The 19,855-nt window shown below is 31.0% G+C and overlaps 1 protein-coding gene across 9 annotated transcripts in view; it reads left to right on the forward strand.

Moving 5' to 3' along the window:
* Position 1: 1 nt before the first annotated feature.
* The window catches only part of Npc1a (Niemann-Pick type C-1a), a 60,352-nt gene continuing 40,498 nt past the window's right edge, over positions 2 to 19,855 (forward strand). For all 9 annotated transcript variants that reach the window (XR_012456653.1, XR_012456655.1, XR_012456654.1 and 6 more), the window contains exons 1-2: positions 2 to 476; positions 663 to 828. Coding sequence is in view for 6 of the 9 variants with exons in the window: in XM_074122532.1 (XP_073978633.1) it covers positions 339 to 476; positions 663 to 828 (304 nt within the window). In the remaining 3 variants the exon portion in view is untranslated. The remainder of the gene's footprint in view (positions 477 to 662; positions 829 to 19,855) is intronic.

Below are 19,855 nucleotides of genomic sequence, written 5' to 3' on the forward strand. Positions count from 1 at the left end.
CATCTGGAATCACAAGCAGAGCTAGGAGAGATTATTTGAGTGAAACAGATAAACACGCCTACTTGTTTTTTAGTTATGTTTTTAAGTGTTTCACTACTTATATTCTAATGGTAGTTCCTATTTGCTTTTTATAGTGCTTTTCAACCGCTTATTGATGACAATGTTTCGTAAACTTTTAATCATGTTACGTTCAGTGTTATGACACCTGAGTATATATACATATGTAACCTTTACTATTGCTCGATACTTTTAAACATTATTCGTTTTTAAAACCAACTTACAAGCAAGTGAACGACAAAAAAAAGTTATCTAAGTATTCTTTCTTTACTATTAAAAAAATGTGTTTAAGTGCTAACAGTGTAATTAACATGTTCAGAGATTGTTATCATTACAGTGGTCTCTTTAATTCCAAAACTTTTAGGAAATTTGATATTCTAGTTCTAATTGTTTGTACAATCTGCACTACGTGTGTTAAGGTTAGTTCAATTGATTACTTGCAAAGCAATTTCAGTATTATTTGGAAAAAATGAAGAAGTGATAATGTTGCTTTAAACCTACTTTTTAATACTTTGCTAATATTTGTGAGCAAAATAATTGTATATCTGGGGCATTGTATTAAGAGGACCCTTTTTCAACTTTTACAGTAAAGTTTTGTTTTACAGGGAACGTCCACCGATGAGGGTCATTGTGTAATGTACGGTCAGTGCCACACAGATGATGCCGGTCATATATTGAATTGTTATAACACAAGTTCTGCAAAGCCCATGGATGATCCTCAGGGAGAAGCTCTTCTCAGGAAATGGTGCCCACATTACTTTACCGGCCTTAGTAAGTAGTATTTATTTCCTTTTTTTTTGTATAAAACTTTTTTAAAGCAGTTCACATTAATGCATATGTGTATTGGCACTAAAATATCAATTGGATTTACATTTTGGGAGAGAAAGTGGTTTTCAAAACAATCTTATGGCACCATTTCAGCTTTTCATCAGAAGTAGGCTATGCCAAAGTAGTGCGAAGGTTACAAACGGGATCTTGTTTTAATTCCGTAAAATCTCAAAATGTAACTCAGTTCTGTGAAAATATCTCCATTTTCTGTAACAAAATTTATTTTTTCAACATTTTTTATTGGTATCAGTATTTTACTCAAAAATTTGAGTTACAGAACTTTTATAAATTGGTTTCTCATGGACTTTTGATATTATTGACAATTTGACCTATTTTGTTTTTAAATTTTCTATTTTCCCTTGGTCAGCGTACATAGAATTTCCCTAGAAATGAAGAGAGTTTCCACATGTTATTAAGAAATAGATTAGTTACTATTATTTCGAGAGAGTCAAGAACTATTTCTTCGTTTTCTAGTTAATTTACATTTTATTTTATATTATATTAGAAATGACGGATCTAATTTCCTTAGCTAATGGTGAAAAGATTTTAGAAAAAATACGATTGTAGGAATGAACTGTTCTTGGGAAAGTGAATAAATAATCCAAAGCCTAAAACGTAATGAGCCTTCAAAGACAGTAATACTTTTTCCCTCCATTTGAGCTGAATTTGTGCGTTCAAATAATCATGTGTTTTTGCTGAACGTCTTAAAAAATTTAAGTGGTTTTGTGAAATTTCAATTTGGGAATACCATTGTGTACGTAATTCATTTGATTTCCTAACGTTAAATCATTCATTTTTTGATAATGTTCGTAATTGATAAGGACTCTGTTTCACACCTTGTTTTCCTTGGTAGATAACGTTTTGCGTTAATGAGTTAATACTATATACAAATAAATAAATATCGTTTTTCATATTTTTCAATTAATTGAGTCAATTGTATACGAATATTGAATAAAGTATGAGCGAACATCACTGATAAGTCATTTTATTGATTTACTCTTTGATTGATTTTTTTTACGATGTAGAGTCGCCTTCAAAAAAAAAAAAGAAGTTTTTCTTTTGATAAAAATTTATAGGTATGTAAAAAAAATTATATACATATATTTCTAACCTTACTTTAGAATGGAAAACTAAACTTTCAATTATGTCTTGACTTGAAATTAGCTGTGTTTTCAACAATTGATGCCACATCACCGTGAAAGCGAACAAAAAAATTTCCGGTAATTTATTGAGGATAAGGATCTGAAAAACTTTCGTCAGATCAATGATTACAAAGTGGGTCATTTAATAAAACTTTTTTTTCTCAACATAACAAATTATGAACATTTTATATATGACATGGCCCCTCAATTAAGTTAGGGTTTTTCAAAATTTTGTCACGCCAAGCTCAAAAGGTTTGCCATCACGGCACTATATTTTACTCAGGTAAAGATTCTTGGGTTCTCATCCATAAGATCTGAAGATATTGAGATTTGATTTTTTTTTTTTTTTTTTTGATCGTACGTACAGTTCCATTAATTAAGATGATATTGAGAGTTGAAATTTTTTTGGGTCATGAATTGTTCCGAAATTTCGCCCGCTACATCTCCCTTTGTAAACAGCTTACTCGTATTAGTTTGAAATCTTGTTCTCTTATGTCATTATAAGTGGTGTCATAGTGAATTTTACTGAGGGACACTCAATGTATTATAGATGCTATAAATAGTTTGTTCACTTGTTTATATTTATTAATGTAAGCTAAGCTGCTATAACTTATCCTATTGTATATTGGCATTAAGCCACGGTAACTCTCAGATCCGGTTTGACCAAATTTTAGAGAATTCTAAAGGAAGAATTCTCTTAGCAAAGTAATCCATACATTTTTATTTATTATTAATTGAAAGTTTTGAAATGTGTAGCCGACGTTATCGTACTGTAATTAAGAGATAATAATTGTTAAGTAAGGCGCAGACTATTCTGTAAATAAGCAATATAATTTTATTATTCTGACTTTTTCGATGACTGAAAATGTTGGAAGTTATTTAGTGTATATTTTTAGGGTATTAAAAAAATATAGTGGCATTTACGTATTATAATTATTGCCGAACCTCAAAAATAATTATAATTGGCTGCTGATAATCTTATGACATTTGGAGTTTATACTTCTCATTTTTACGACATATTTGCCAAAAGTTTAAGCTACCAATTTACCACTTATATACCCTTCGTCAGAATTGACCAAAAAATGCGTTGTTCTATTTTACTTCCTTTTGTTTAAGAAAAAAATGTTCACTTCTGAATATATCAGCAGCTGAATAATTCTAAGATTTTCTTTGAAAGTATGACCGAAGTAAAACAATAATGAAAATCGATACAATTATATCAATATGTTTGTATATTTTAAGGGATGGCCTTGACTTTTTTTTTAACTTGGACTTATTAAATTATTCTGTTCATACTTTCTCTCACCTATTTTGAGAAAGTATTGTAATCGTGAAATATTTTCTGTGCCCTACAGGGTAATGCACTTTTTCAAGAACTCAAGTTTGAAAAAGTTAAACTTTGAAAATAATCTGTTTTAGTGGGTACGTATATGGTGGTCTATAGTGGAAATTTTTTTTGGGGGGGGTTTAATGGTTATCTATCTTATCTTAGGTGGGTATGTCTTAGGCTCGTAGATCATAGATATATGTATATAAAAGTTTTTTCCTTAGAAGAAATAATTTTATTGTAAAGTTTCAATCCTAAATTGATACATCTTTTTAGAAGTTAATTAATATCGTATGTATTCTTAACATGTGTTTTTATAAAGAAAAGTAATTAACTGCATTACATGTACCACTCCTGATAACATAAACTAGTCCTGTATTCTGGGGCAATATAAAATATTGAAATTATAGTTGCTGCCTATTTTAAGTATGTAATGAAACAGAAATTACAACAATAATCCTACGTACAGTTTAAAAATACATAATTTCTAGTTTTGCTATCATTTCCTCAATTGAAAGCTACATTCTTAAGTGTAATATGTATTTGGCCCCATTTATGGAATTTCATTCTCTATTACAGATGGTATTTATTCCTTTACCAACTATTCAAAATTGATTAAATTCCAGTTAATAAAAGTCGTCTTTTAAATGTAACATAATTCACTGAGGCCTTTTTGAAAGAACTAAAAATTCATATAATGCCATATTTTGAATACCATATTTCGCAAGAAACTTAGAAAAATATAAACTTTGATGTCTTCAACATTCACAACTTAGAGCCTGCCGAAACAAAGTATTTGTGCAAGCACTGGTAAAACACTAACATAGCTCATCACCACACACAATAAAATTCACATACGAGGGTCGTTTGAAAAGTCCGTGCAAAAATAAAAACTACTTAATTTTTTGGGGTAAACCTTTTTTATTTTTCAACATAGTCTCCTTTTAGGCTTATACACTTCGTCCAACGCTGCTCTAGTTTGTTGATCCCTTCCGAATAATAGGATTTGTCCAAGTCTGAAAAATAGCCATTCGTTTCTGCAATCACCTCCTCGTTTGAATAACATCTTTTTCCCGCCAGCCATTTCTTCATATTGGGGAACAAATAGTAGTCCGAGGGAGCCAAGTCTGGAGAATAGGGGGGATGTGAAACGAGTTGGAACCCTATTTCCATTAATTTTGCGACCACAACTGCTGAGGTGTGAGCTGGTGCGTTGTCGAGATGGAAAAGGACTTTCTTGTGGGGCCAATCGTGGGCGTTTTTCATGCAGCTCGGTTTTCAAACGGTCCAATAACGATGAATGATATGCACCTGTAATAGTTTTACCCTTTTCCAGATAGTCGATTAGGATTATTCCTTGCGAATCCCAAAAGACAGTCGCCATAATCTTTCCGGCCGAAGGAACGGTCTTCGCCTTTTTTGGCGCACATTCCCCCTTGGTAACCCATTGTTTACTCGTAGATTGTTCTTTGGTCTCAGGAGTGTAGTGATGTATCCATGTTTCATCCACAGTGACGAAACGACGCTTAAAGTCCTGCGGATTCTTCTGGAACAGCTGCAAACCGTCCTTGCAACACTTCACACGATTTCGTTTTTGGTCAAGCGTGAGCAAACGCGGCAACCATCTTGCGGATAGCTTTGTCATGTCCAAATGTTGATGCAAAATATTATGTACCCGTTCATTCGAGATGCCCACAGCACTAGCAATCTCACGCACCTTCACTCTTCTGTCATCCATCACCATATCATGGATTTTATCAATGATTTCTGGAGTAGTAACCTCAACAGGGCGTCCAGAACGTTCAGCGTCACTTGTGCCCATATGGCCACTCCGAAAATTTTGAAACCACTTATAAACTGTTCTAATCGAAGGTGCAGAGTCACCATAATGTTTATCAAGCTTCTCTTTAGTCTCCTGAAGCGTTTTGCCTTTCATAAAGTAGTGTTTAATCAACACACGAAATTCTTTTTCGTCCATTTTTTGAAAATCACTCGACTTCCTCGATTCAAACGAATGCCAAACACAAAGAAATAGACCGATCTGGCTGAAACTTGGTGTGTGTTCTTCCAAGAGATGCTACTAACTAAACATAACCTCGATACGCGCCAGTAGTGCTATCTCTGACTTTGCACGGACTTTTCAAACGACCCTCGTATTATACACTAAGTACCAACTGTTCACTTTGATGACGTCTGCAATATAATTATGACAAGCAGTGACGCTTGAGAAAGCCAGAGATCTTTAAGGTCGCAATGGATTTAGCTTTATTAAACCACTTCTTTCTCAATCTATAATCTGCCTATTGTAGTGATTAATCGAAAAAACATTTAATTTATCGATAATAATGTCTGTGCATTTGTGAAACCTCTTTAAGACTTGGTAAGGTTGAATTGCTTTACAGCCAGAAAAACAGTGCTTTGTAGTATAAAAAAAAAAGCTATTTTCATGCCGTCACGTATTCATTTTAACGCCGTTATTATTTTTTATTTATACTATGAATGTATTAATCTCCCTAAAGTCTTGGGTGTTTAATAAAACTAAGTTGAAACTGAATTTTTTTGAAATTGTGTTGTTTGCGAATGTGTTGCTGAGGTTCCGAATACAGATTTCTGCTGTAAATAGCCCCACCCCTCTCATTACACCAATTTTTGTTAAATTTTGGACCTTTTATTCTTCTGGGCTTTAGGTTAATAATAAAATTACTGTAGGTAATAAAAAAAAAAAATACTATACCTAAGGAGAGAGGTTGAATAAATTCACATGCTTCTCTATCCTGGGTTCCATGTTTACGCAGGTTACAATGTGAAAGCTAGCGAATCAGATCGTTTAGCTTGCGTGTTGTGATGATTTTGTTTTTAAGTTTACACAGTTTACCAAAAATCTGTAGCATGGCGGTCAATTACTACTTACCTAAATTAAGCGAAAGAGTTCATTTGAAAACTCTAACCTAAAACTAGTTAGTCAAGGCTGAGTCTATGATGATGAGTATGATGTCAGGGAAAACAGAAGCTCTGCTCAACGGTGTCCATTAAAGTGACCATGATAAGAGGCACGACTAATCCTCTGCAGTCACGAGGAAATAGCTAGGTTTTTCAAAACTGGGTATTAAAACGCCATGGAGGTTAAGCCCAGGCGAATTTGGGGTCGGCTTGCTCTCATTGAGTTGACCGATTGTTTAGTCGGGTATGTTAAAACACTTCCTTGTGGATGACGCATTTGTTTCAGTCCCTCTTCCATGTCTTCTTTTCTATTCCCTCCTACAGTATCGCCTTTCAAAAAGTCACTGTAAGGTTAGGTAAGGAATCTGTAGACTAACTTCTGACTTTTAATATATTCGTGTGGGAGTTACATTAAGAAATGTATTGTGAGGCTTCATTGCAGGTTTTACTGTATTTCAAAAAGTGTTATTATTATTATTTATTTTTGAGCATATGTAAAAAATAGATAAAACTAGGAGTTCAATAACCAAATATTGGATGAAGAAAAACCAGGATCAATAAACGTTTAGGACACTACTTTACATAATTTAGGGATGCAAATTTTTCTTTAATAAAGGAGATTACATGCTATGAGTATTATCGACTAGGACTTATTTTTGTCGACCAACCCTCGTACATACGACTGTTATATATATCATTATTGTTTTGAAATCCATTAAATGATTTGAAAGAATAGAACTTAAAAACGTTAACTGTTTATTATTAAAGGTTTTTTAAAGTGATTGTTAAAAGTTATGTAATATCCTTTTTGCATGTTCATTTTACCTGGAGGTCTTTTTTAAATATTCCTATTGAGCTATTTTTTTTTTTAATTTTTTGTTCCCAGTAGACAAGGTATTGTTATCTAATTGGAGGTTATTTTACGCTGATATACCGTAAACCGAAAAAGTAAATAATTGTTATTGAAATAAATTACAGGTTTTTCTCTAAACTTTTTGTCCATTTTAATCTGAAACAATAACTCTGTAATATAGAGTACAAACTCTTTTTTTAAAAAATCTTTATTAATTGGTATTTTTATTATTTAATTGATATATTCAAAGCAACTGAGAGGGAATGTGAAATTTTCGATTATTATATTAGTATATTCAAGGCTCTTTACCCATTCGGATTGTTGTACAACTCACACAAATTAGAAATACATCAGCAATTGTGATCCAGAGTTGTTTTTTGTTAAAAAAATAAATAAATAAGTATAAAACAAAATACAATAAGTTAAGTCAGACTATAGGGAAGGGATTAGCTATGAGGTTAGCATACTGGACTCCCACGCGGAGGTCCCGGGTTCGAATCCAGCAGCTGACCCTTAGATTTTCTCTTCCTAGGAGCTTCTTACAGCTCACTGTTCGGTGATGGACAGTGTTGTCTGTAACGAGAGAACACTGTCCGGAGGCCGGCAGTGCACTGAAAAAAGCTCCGGGCGCCAATAACCTTAGATGTTGACGCGCCTTAAATCATAAAAAAAAAAAAAGTCAGACTATGTGCTGAGAGCAGAGCCGAATTTCAAGGATTTTAGTACCATCTCCCTTGTTAAGTGTGAATGTTTAAGAATAGGTTCGGTTGTTTCTAGGAATTCTATTGGTTCGCTTTCGGATTTTACAATCTTTAGCTACATGAATACTTTCAGATGAAGACTTTAATACTGAAGGCAATATTTCTTGTGGAACTTAATTTAATAATTCTTTCAGGACACATTTAGATTCACTAAGTTCTCAAACTTGCTTTGCTTTTGAATTTACAATTAATAGCATTGTCTGAGCTGTATATTGAATGTACTGGATTAGAATCAGATGGCGATAGTTACCTTACCATTTTAGGCATACTGTTTCTACTGAAATTGCGACGTTTTCCTTCCATTTGTTTTTACTTGCCTAAGAAAGGAATTATTTGAGCCTAAATTTTTTTTGCATTTTGGTTTTTTTGTCGGAAATATATTCTTAGAAACCTTGTACCAATAAAACAGATGGGTTCACAATGTTATTTTTCATCCATTTAGACTAAGGCTTTCAAAACAACCTAGAATAAGATATTACAGCTCATTGCCCAATGACCGTCAGTGTTGGCGTAACAAGAGAACACTGGCAATGCACTGAAAATGGCTCCGGGTGCCAATGGCCTTAGATGTTGAAGCGCTTAAAATTAAAAAATTGATTTTTCGAATAAATTTTGGCTCTTTTTTAAGAGATTTTTTCCCCAAGAAAATTATTTGAATGAGAATGTCATGTTATTATTTACTTTGAAAATATTCATTTCTATAAACTTGGAACGTGTTGTTATTGCTTAACAGTTATTGATTGCAATTGAACAATGAGTAATTTTAAAACTATTTTTTCTAAGAATATCTATTCTGGGAGCGCTGACGCTAAGCTTCTTATAAAAAGAGCAATTTCAGTATAATTTACAATAAATTCTTGTACTTATTGATTTACTAGTTCTGTAATGAATTATTTGTGAACATATTTGACTTTTTTAGTGCTGGATTTTATAAAGTAGGAGGTTATTAGCTAATCTGTAAACTTATCAGGTATTTTACCCCGATTATGTAATTAAGTTGGCTAGTCACCAATTTTTTAACTAATGCTCTTTCGTTACACTAGACTTATATAGTATATTAGAGCTCCTATTGTTTAGTTTGATATTAGATTTCAACATTTTATAAACTTCTTGACTGTGTACAGTAGATATTATATTGAAATGGAATTTGCTACAAGTCCACAATGTAGCAAGCTGTAAATGGCCGGAGAACATTCCGTTAGCTAGCTTGGTATTTGTTGACGGATGATTATATTCGTTTTATCCCCTCTATTTGACTTTCACAACTTGTTTTGCTAGTCTATGGTACACTTTCATTTAGTCAATTAAAATATTTTTAAATTAACCTGTTTCTACAGAATTTTGTTGGATATGTCCCTCCTCTCCTTATTTGCTATCAACATCCTACTTTATCCTAAACAGTTGCTAATATGCTGGCTGATTATTCCCATCAAGCCATGCCATCTGTAGCGCTGAACTTAGTTTAATAGTACTTTGTAATATGTTACATTATAAACTTTTGGCATTGTGTATAAAAAGGACCGTTTTGTACTAAATACTCAACAAAATATGACACTGATTTCATCTGTATGGTGAAGAATTGAAATTTATGAAATTTATTTATGAAATTATCACTAATATTGGTTTGTTTTGTAGAATTTGTTTAAAATCATATTAATAAGCACCGAAAACCTTGCTGCAAAGTCAAATTTCGAAGAGAAACGTTTAACTTTAAAAAAAATTTAAATGATTTCTGAATTTTTAAAGAATTTCTCTAAACTTGGAACTCTTGACTTCTATTTCTATGTTGAACTTAAATTTGAAGTACAAGATTTGAGATCTGAATGTGCCATTATTTATTTATTTATCTAAAAGTGCAGTTGCTTACTTAAACCAAAATGAAAATGAGATTCTAAAAATCCGAGTTTAATCCGTACAGTGTCTGAGATGGAATCGTAAATGCGAATTCCCTTAAGGGAATTGATAGTTTTTCTTTCTATTTTAATTTAAATTCTAGTTTTCTCTTTCTGTTGGATTTTAACAACTATTAGACCATAATTTTTGTTCGAAACTTTTTTTAGTATGAAATTTCAGTCAGGTAGTTCTGGAGTAGGATTAGTAGAAAAAGTATCCTAACGTGCTTAAGTCGTTCATTATTTTACTATTTTCTATTTCAAATTTCATTTCGATGAAAATTTTGTATGCTAGCCTAGGTATACTGTAAGAAATTCATGCGAAACTTTGAACATATTTTATTCGTTTTTTAATCACTGTGAAGAGTTAGTAATAATGAATCACTTTAAATATTTTATATAAGTTGTGACTCATGGTGATGCGTTAGTTACTTTGTCTTCCTTGTTATCAAAATTAATTGTCGCTTAAATCCACAAAATTCTTACAAACACTAAATAACTCTATCCAGAGATAAATTTATCGGTTTGATAAATTATTTTTATTAAGAAATTAATTTTTAATAATTTTTCTACTTAAAAATATTCTCTAATAAAAGTGTATTAATCATACAATTAACAAGTCTGTGTAAAAATTAAAAAAAAAAAATTTATGTATGAAGAAGAGTTGTTCACGAACTAGTTGACCTCTAAGTTTTAAAATGGTGTTTGACTACCAATGTACATTTTGTCAATCTTCTTTTGCAAAAATAGCTTTTTGGTCATTCTATCTGTTTGTGACTTGTGAGTGGAATCCAAAGGGTTTATTTGACAAATTATTATGCCGTTATTTAAAGGAAAGGAAAGTGAAGCATTTTATTAGATAGATAAAATGAGAAAACTGAACCAAAATTAATAGTAAGTTTTAATTCGTATATACGTATAAGTTAAAACGATTTAAACTCGATTAAATAGAATCGTACTTCTGATTATGAGATAATCGAACCCTTATTGGCAGATCTCATGCTGATACCTTAAATGATATTTTCAAGTTTTTGAGATAATTTTTTAGCACATTCACAAAAAAACAAGATAGTTATTTTGTTTAGTTCACGTCAGATAGTTATTTATTAGACTTTTTACAGATAAATATTTACCAAGAATCGTCACTCTGAGAAATATAAAATTTCCCTGGTTATTTACCTACCAGACCTGATAAGCATCGCTCTATAGACTTGTATCTTGTATCTTGATTGACAGTTTCTTTTTATTTTTATCTGCTGCAATGAGCTTTTTAGAGTTGAATACCAAATTTATCTTCTTTCTTAATGATGGATACCTCTTCTCCATTTTCCGAAATGCAGGACGTCACTTTCTGTTTTCTTGTTTGCTAGAGCAACTTGCTTCTTTTATCTGGGAAGTTCATTTATATTCTTTTGATTCTGACTAAAATTAATAATACTTTCAAAGAAATTTTGAATCATATTCCGCAAGATGACGGATTTTTATTAAGGGAGACTATCGATTTAGAAGACTCCTTCACTTGAAGAAGCTGGCATTGGAACGCAATGGTAGTTGGAGATACTGTTCAGATTTTGTCTAAATGACCTTTTTGCTACCATAAGTGGAAGATCCAGGCACCTGAGAGCTGAAGAAGGACACCCCTTCTCTGAAAATCCTCTTGGATCTTGAGATTTCTTAGATATGAAATCCTAAAGAAAATTATAATTTGTTGCGCTAGTGGTCTTCAAACGCATAACGATAGAAAGAGCAATAAACCTTAAATAATCTTCAAGAGAGGAGTGAAAGTTTAAAGGAAACAATTAGTATTCTTCTGACGTTTATAGTTATGTAATAGTTTAATAACTATTTAATAAATAATAGAAGGCAGTGGATAACTATTTTATTTGACTGCATTTAAGTCTTCGGATGTATATTCTCCACATTTATTACTGAGATCAGATAATTTTAAAAAAAACCTTTTAAATTGATGGGAAATTTAAAATTTCAAGGTCCAATTAATAAATCTAATAATTACATTTTAATAATTTTTGCTCTCGGAAAAAGCTATAATTAACCACTGAGAATATTTATTATAAAACTGTATTTAAAAAAATAAATAAGTAATGACAGTATTAAATTAGTATAAGTTAAGGTTAACTACATCTACTGAATGTCAGTTAAGGTTGTCTGGGCGCGCAAACAACTATACCTTGCAAATATTTTTTAATTCCCATTATTGCTTACCCTCATTTCCTGTTAACCATCGTCATCAGCGTTCTGTAAGATAATAAGTATGTAATTCTTTTATCATCTAATCAGAAATGTCTCATAGTGAACATTTATTTAAAACAAAAAACAACTGGTACATATATTAGACTCGAAAGTATTTTTTGCCAAAATGCATTCGACTTAATTAATTTTTATTCTTCTTCATACTAAATATTACCATCAATATTATGTGTGTTTCTTGATCTTGAGTGAAACAATGGTCGACCCTGTCAGTCCTCCTTAGAGCAAATTCTTAAAACTCAAGAGAAAAGAGCTTCGAAGATTTGCATTAACTTTGATGTCTACTAAACTACATTCGATGCATTCTTTTAGAAAATAAATTTCAAGCTGTGTGCTAGGAGCTTGTAGGTTTAACTTGAAGAAATTTGAAACCAGGCTTCTTCGGGCTACCGTTTGATGAACAATAATATATATGTATAGGGTGTTCATTTTAAGACGGCTCAAATGCATTTCATGCTTAAACGGTTTATCTGAGCAAAAATGGTAGAGGAAAAATTTGTTGCCTGTCAACTCTAGTTTCAGAATATGTGACTTGATTTTAGATTCCTGCTCGCATACGCGGCTGACGCGCGACCAAAAGTAAGGGTTCGCAGTTGACCCCCATTTTCATATACACAAGTTATGAAAGAAACCGGAAACCGGAATTAGATATCTTTAAAATTAAAGGTGCTAGGCTATTTCAAAATTTGATATTTATTAATCATATTTCAATTTTTTAACTTGTTATCAAAGAGAAAGAAGATCACACGATAGGTCATTTTTATGTATTTTTTCATCCCCTTTCTACTAAAAATATCGCCAAGGCAGTAAAGCTAGTATTTTTCTTAATATCGTGAAATAAGTCGTTTTCCGAGTGATTTTTCTAAGAAAAATCATATGTTAAGAGCTTTAGATGTTCTCAAGCATTCACAAAATGGCTAAAAATTAATTTTACATCTGTTACAAACAAGGTTTAATAATTATTTGGTAATTTTGGGAGAGTTGCGTTTAATTACCAAAAAAATTGGAAACCTCCTGCCACATATTTAAGTGATCAATATATTTCATGTAAAGGATCAAACTTATTCCTTAATTTATCAAATAATGCACTTTATGCAACTTGTGCACCATGAACTGTGCCTCCTCAGATAAAGAGAGCAGTTGATCCTGGCTAACCTGGCTTGCGAGACTGAGCCGTCTTAAAATGAACACCCTGTATATCTGTTAATATTTATGGCAAGCGTATTAAATCATCTAGTTTTGAAGGAAAACTGAATGTTTAGCCTAATTCAAGGTTAAATGGAAAGTTTGCCAATTAAATTTTTTTGAAAAAATAATTATTTGAGAAATTCCCATCGGATTTTTTTTTTTTTTTAATAATGGGTAATATTGAAATGTACAGTAACATTGTAGGAAGGAGCCTGAGGATCCCACAGGTGCCCCTGAAACTCCAAAAAAAGAAAAATAAAAGAAACTTTTCCTAATAAATTATTTTTAAAAAAATATGTGAGAATTACTTTTTGTAAATACTCTGCAACAGTTTATCCTAATGCAGAGTTTGTGCCTCCTTAACCCTAAATTTGTGAACCTACCGTTCATTTTATGTTATTGAAAAATTTGGTTCCCCAGGTCCTTTCACTGAAACTAAATTTTATTTTCAAAAAAAGTGTTTTCTTTTTTAACAATAGGTTAACTTGAAAATTGTGGCCATTTTAAATGGTATTTAAATGAGTTAGTGGACTTGAATAGTTACCATATAAAAATAAAACTTGCTTTCAATTTAGTTTTTGAAGAATAAAAATCTATTTATTCAACTTATAGTTAGTACTCAGTAAGGCCTTACCTCTAAACTCGTTTACAGAAATATGGAAAGTAAAAAACAAGCCAATGATATTGATAATCAATTTGGTTGATAAACCAACTGGTTATAACCAATACGTCAAACTGGATCTCGACTAGTGGAGAAACCTTTGCCCATTTTTAAACCAAAAATAGGATCCAAGATACTGATTCACAATATTACAGCCCAGTCTAAACTGGTAACTTTATTTTTATACTTTAATACAGTTCAGTCTTGGGGTAAACTTGAAACAGTTTTAAGTTAAGGACACTCGAGGCATTTTATTAAAAACAAAAAACAATATCTCCACCATCTGTATCCATAATCAGAAAGTGTTTGCACAATATATATTTTTTTTTCTATTTAATTGATTATTAAAGCCAAAAGTTACTTATTTGATGTGAATCACTCGTCTTATATTGCGTTATTTTGTGAGTGATTTATACCTTTTAAACTGATAATATTTTGCTAAATATTTAATTGCCTTTTGGATAGCCATTAAATAGAATCATTCAGAAATGATTTCTCTAATCATTGTGTCGACTTTTAAAAACTTTTCTCCAACCATAATTAAAAAGGCTTTTAAAAAATCTTTTGGACATATCCTCGTAACATTTCTTTTATAAAATTTCCCAGGGCTGTCTTCGAGTTCTAGTTACGTGTAATTGTATCTTTTATTATTATTCCGCTGCTGTAATAAACAAAAAAAAAAGCTGTTGTATGAGACACTCTGAACCCCACAATGAGTGGCTACTTCAGCAGACAAAGCGTTCTGATTATTGTAGTTGATCTAGTCTCTGGCCACGAGTAAATTATTTCTTTTTTTAACATTGTTTCGGGACTGTTGGTACCATGTTGCGCAACTTTATTGCTTGGAGTGTACTAAGCTTTTTAGAGTCTTTTTAGCAAGAAAGAGGGGAGCAAAAAAGAATAAGCAGAAATATCTGTACTTTTTAGATAACGGATTTTGACTAAAACGTTAAAATCAAATAAAATTAAGTGATAATTCATTCAAAAAATTAAAAAAAAATATCTGGTTTAAACATTTTTTCAAGGTTATAGCATATTAATTGCCTTCATTCTCTTAGTATAGAAAAATATTTATTACAGTTAAACTAGGGAAGGGATTAGCTAAAGGTTAGCGAATTGGTTTTCCATTCGAAGTTCCCAGCTGCTGGCCCTTAGATTTTCTCTTACTAGGAGCTTCTTACAGCTCACTATCCGGTGAGGGACAAAAAAAAAGGGTAAAAAAGCTCTGGGCGTCAATAACCTCAGATGTTGAGGTGCCTTAAAACATTTTAAAAACATGAAATAATAATAAAAAAAAAATAAAATCAACGAATTTTACTATAAAACTTATTCATAAATAAGAAGCAGTTCATTTAGTGAATGTAGGGTGCGTTCCACTAAGCGTTCACAACGATCACACTCACGACCGCGGTTTTGCCCGTTTCACTTGCTTGCGAGCGTTGCGATCGAAAACCCAAGTGGAACAGACTGTGGGCGTTTTAACCGTTCATGTAAACATTACATATGGCGGCCTCGAAAATAAGTTAGAAGCTTGAAGAGGTTATTTTTTAATTTTAACCCCGTTTATAAGCAGTTATAATAAACTTTATTAATTATTAGTAAAGTTGACTTATATTTAAAGAATATATGTAGTTCAATTTTTTATATTACATTTTAGTGGAGTATTTATAAAATTTACGTTTAAATAAAATTAAAATGTCTTTTGTGGCAACAGTTGGATATTTATTAATAATGCTTTAGAAAGTTCTTTATCTAGTTCCGATGAAGAGTGGAATACAATTTTACAAAATCGCAATGATAAAAAGCGAAAACTTAGGCCACGTATTATTAGCTATGAGAGTAATTGATCTTTATTCAGATGAAGAATTTAAAAGTTATTTCAGGTAAATGATTTTGTGTAATTCAGTGATTTAGTATGTAAAGGGATAAGTAATTATTTATTTATTTATTTATTTTTTGTAGACTTTCGAGAAACACATTCTATTATTTACATGAAATATTACTTTCATTTACATGAGATAATTTTTTCGGTCGCCATATTTTGTTTTAAAACTTGCGCCATATTTCTGAACGCCCACTTCGACCCAGCTCTATAGATGGGGCGTTGTGGGCTTCGCGTGAGCGAAAATAGTGACGTCATTAGTGACGTTTTCGCCACGACCACAACGACCGCGGTCGCCAAGTGGAACGCCTGAAGGTATGTTTTGATCGTTGTGGTCGCTTAGTGAAAACGCACCCGTAATGTGTAAAGGAAGTTAGAGAAAATTTTTGAAGCCATTTTGTTTTGTCTTTCATTTTGTTTGCGCACGCGCACACCATTTTTTTTTTTTTTAAAAAACTTCATTTTATAACCAAAAACAGTCTGGTTAAAAAAACTCGGTGCATTTTTTTTTTTTTTTTGCCTTCAGTACGAGATTCACCTAGAAGTTGGTATTGATTTCATTTGGCCTGGTATATATTGTACAATGAATAATTATTCAATAAAATGATTCAAGTTTTCTTGCATCATACTTGCTCTAGCTTCAGTACTTCTTCTAAACCATATAACGAGATATACCATCGTTCCTTAACCTAAAAGAAACCTACAAAATTCAATAGAAAGGTCATATTCTCCTGACTGCTTAACTGTCATCTTATTTTATTTATTTATTTTTTTACTTTATTGAATTTAGTTATTCATTTCGTGTTACGTAATTTATTTTAAATAAATTGGGTCAAACCAAAAAAAAACTTTTAGATTAGAATTTTATAATTTTTCCTTCTAAAAATTTAAATAAATTTTAGAAGCAGGAATTAACATTTATCAAATTACAAATATGAATTTGTGTATTTAATTGAATTTTATTATTGTGCTCGTTCCGCTAAGATTGATTGCAGAAAATAATATTAATGAATCAAATTAATAGAAAGGGTTACTAGCATATTTTCTTTTCTTTGATTAACTTGTGAAGGGCGTTAGCCTCTTAGCTTCTTAAAGGGGTGTAAACGCCCCCGGAAGTCAATACTCTAAAGGTATATCCCACTCTTTGAAAACGTATAAATCAATTTATTCCAACTTAATTAAAAAAAAAATAGTATATAAAAGTACTGAATTAATTTACTAGTCTTGAATTTTTAGCTCCTCTGCTTTTTCAAGATAATAATATTTCTAGAAAATAATAATTTATTACTGCAATACACATTGGTGTATTAGGACTAAAGTATTTTGTATTCAGAGGTTGAGACGTTCATCTTGAATCACACAAGCTGTAATTGAGGCGTTCATTACTCTTGATAAAGGCAACAATAACTCGGAAACATTTTGTGACTAGAAAAATTGAAACGACCACAGTGTTGATGAAAAGTAGGAGAAAGTCATAATGTAACTGTTGAAATTATTTTTTAAAATAAGTTATGAATGCATGCTTAGAGCTAGTCCATATGTTATTAGAGTAAAAAGGCCCTGCAGTTTCTCCATCACGTGTTGGTTAGCACCGAAATTAAACTACCATGACGTCAGCAATCATAAATATAAATGTTTACAACTTTGTCTATATGCGCTCCTTCTAAGAATGTATTTTTAATGCGGAGATTTTTGTTTATCCCCTCTGTTTTGTTGCTAAAGAAGGTAAATTAATGGTTTTAGGTTTTGAACTTGGATTTTGTAGTGTACTTATGTTGTATTCTTTTCATTTATTATTTCTCTTATTACTGGTTAGGAAATTATTACAATTGAGTCACCAGAATTGCTAAGTGTGAAAAAATAAAGAATATTTTGGAACATTTTATGTTGGCAACCCTTTTTATTAGAAACCCAGTAATTAATCAGAGGCTTACTTCTGTTTTTGTAAAGTTTAGGAACTCAACGTATTTTAACTTCCTTTCCAAACGTTGCCTCTGTCCGGGTCCTTCAAGGCTTTTTTACTTTTGCTATTTCTTTTTTTTTTAATCCATTAGAGTTTATATAATCTATTCAAGCCTTGATTTCCATTCGTTGAGAAATATTTATTATAAGTTATTTGCTGTAGTATAAAAATAAAGATGGGCCTTGAAATGGTAGTTAATTTGAATTGCATGCAATTAGTATTTTTACTTTTTCTTTGGGGTAATTAATATTATTATACAATCATGCTCGGTTTTTTTTTTTTAGTTTTTACATCTCTTTGATGTTAGAAAAACTAAAATCGATTTACAACTAGTACTTTAGTCGGTATTTAACATCAATAATTACTCTTCGGCAGATTAGTATTTCTACAATGTATTTTTACGGGTCCACTTAATTAATCGATTCCCTAATTTCTTAGAATTTCTGTCTTTGTTTTTATTTGTTCTGTATAATATATTACAATTCATGTTTATTGTTGTATTATAGAATTTGTACTGGAAACACAAATTATCATTGTTCCTGTATGGAAATAACTGTTTTTATTAACGTAATAATCAGGGCCGGATTTTCCTACAGGCTAACTAGGCTTCAGCCTAGGGCCACAAGATCAAGAGGGGCCTACAAATTGTTAGCAAAATTAAAATTACACTATTCTAAAAACATAACATATTAACATTTAACATATTGATATACATAATTCACATAATTTCTTTTCATAACTTCTTTGAAAATTTTCATCAATAATAATAATAATAATAACACAAACAAAGTGGTACACGGAAAATTCATTACGTCACATACTGGGGCTTAACATGGCCTTAGAAGTGAGATCTTATCTTTTCCTTAAACCTTGCTCCAATTATTTGGCGGAAGAAAAATTGCTTTAGCCAAATCAACCAAATATGGCGTCACTACTTTAATAGATTACATGTGGAAATTGTTTCAATTTCTTGTTATCTTTTGATAAACAATTTAAAAAAAAATTATATCAATAAAAATAATTATTCGATTCATAAAAAAAGTACGTGCATATTTACTTATTTGCCCTAAAAACTCAGAAACCAATGTGCCAATGTTTTAGTTTATCTGTTGTTTTGTAAAAAAATATTGTAAATAAATAGAAAATTGTGTAAACCAACTTCTTTAAACGGCAAATTTATATTGAAAATACAATTTGTATTCAATTAGAGTCTATGATGAAAGAATTGGCATGAAAAGTGTGACGTCCACTTCATAAAATAATTTATTTAAAAACAAAAATTCCAAACTTGAACGATAACCGATAAGTGATCATCTGATTAGATGATTCACGAAGCCATAAAAGAATCGTTCACAAGGTTCCTATATATTGTTAATCGATTTTTTTTTTATTTTCTTCCAATTTTAATTCTTATACAAATATTGTATAAGAATACAATGTTAACATAAAATTCCAATGGTGCCACAATAAAGACTTTTGGTCGCGAACCTTTTTCTAGAAATATAATTTAAATCCAGTAATACGTTTTATAATAAAAGTCTAAACTTTCTCATAAAAATGAAATTTTACTAAATAATAAGAATTTTGTACTATTATGATTTGAATTCAAATTACCAGTTTATTATTTGAAGTTTTTTTAAAGTAAAAAAAGTATTACAAATTTATTTTTGAAGTAAGTTGTTCCTTGACATAGTCCCCTCTTAAATTTTCGAATGAAGGTAATTAGTTAAATGTCCGATTAGATTTTTTTTGTTTTGTTTTCTTTCATTTTTTACAAAAAAAAAAAAGGCGTTAAAAAATCTAGAATGAAATATACGATATTTTCGTACCATAATAGTACTTAAACTGCTCACATATTTTCTTAAATCTTAACACGATTTTTTAGGTTGGGGATCTGGAAGAGTATAAAATGCTATTGTAATTCAAAAGCTGCCTTAATTATAGTATTGCCTGTTATGAGAAAATTTTATTTTGAAAAAAGTATATTATTAGAGTATACTGGACAGATATAATTGGAAAAAAATGTTCTTTAAAATCAACCTTGCTATCAATGAATCAATTTACTTCAAAATTTGCAATTCGTATTCTTATTA

Source organism: Rhodnius prolixus, unplaced genomic scaffold (genome assembly GCF_049639745.1).
Source record: "Rhodnius prolixus isolate KJV_2025 unplaced genomic scaffold, Rpr scaffold_8, whole genome shotgun sequence".
Classification (NCBI taxonomy): domain Eukaryota; kingdom Metazoa; phylum Arthropoda; class Insecta; order Hemiptera; family Reduviidae; genus Rhodnius; species Rhodnius prolixus.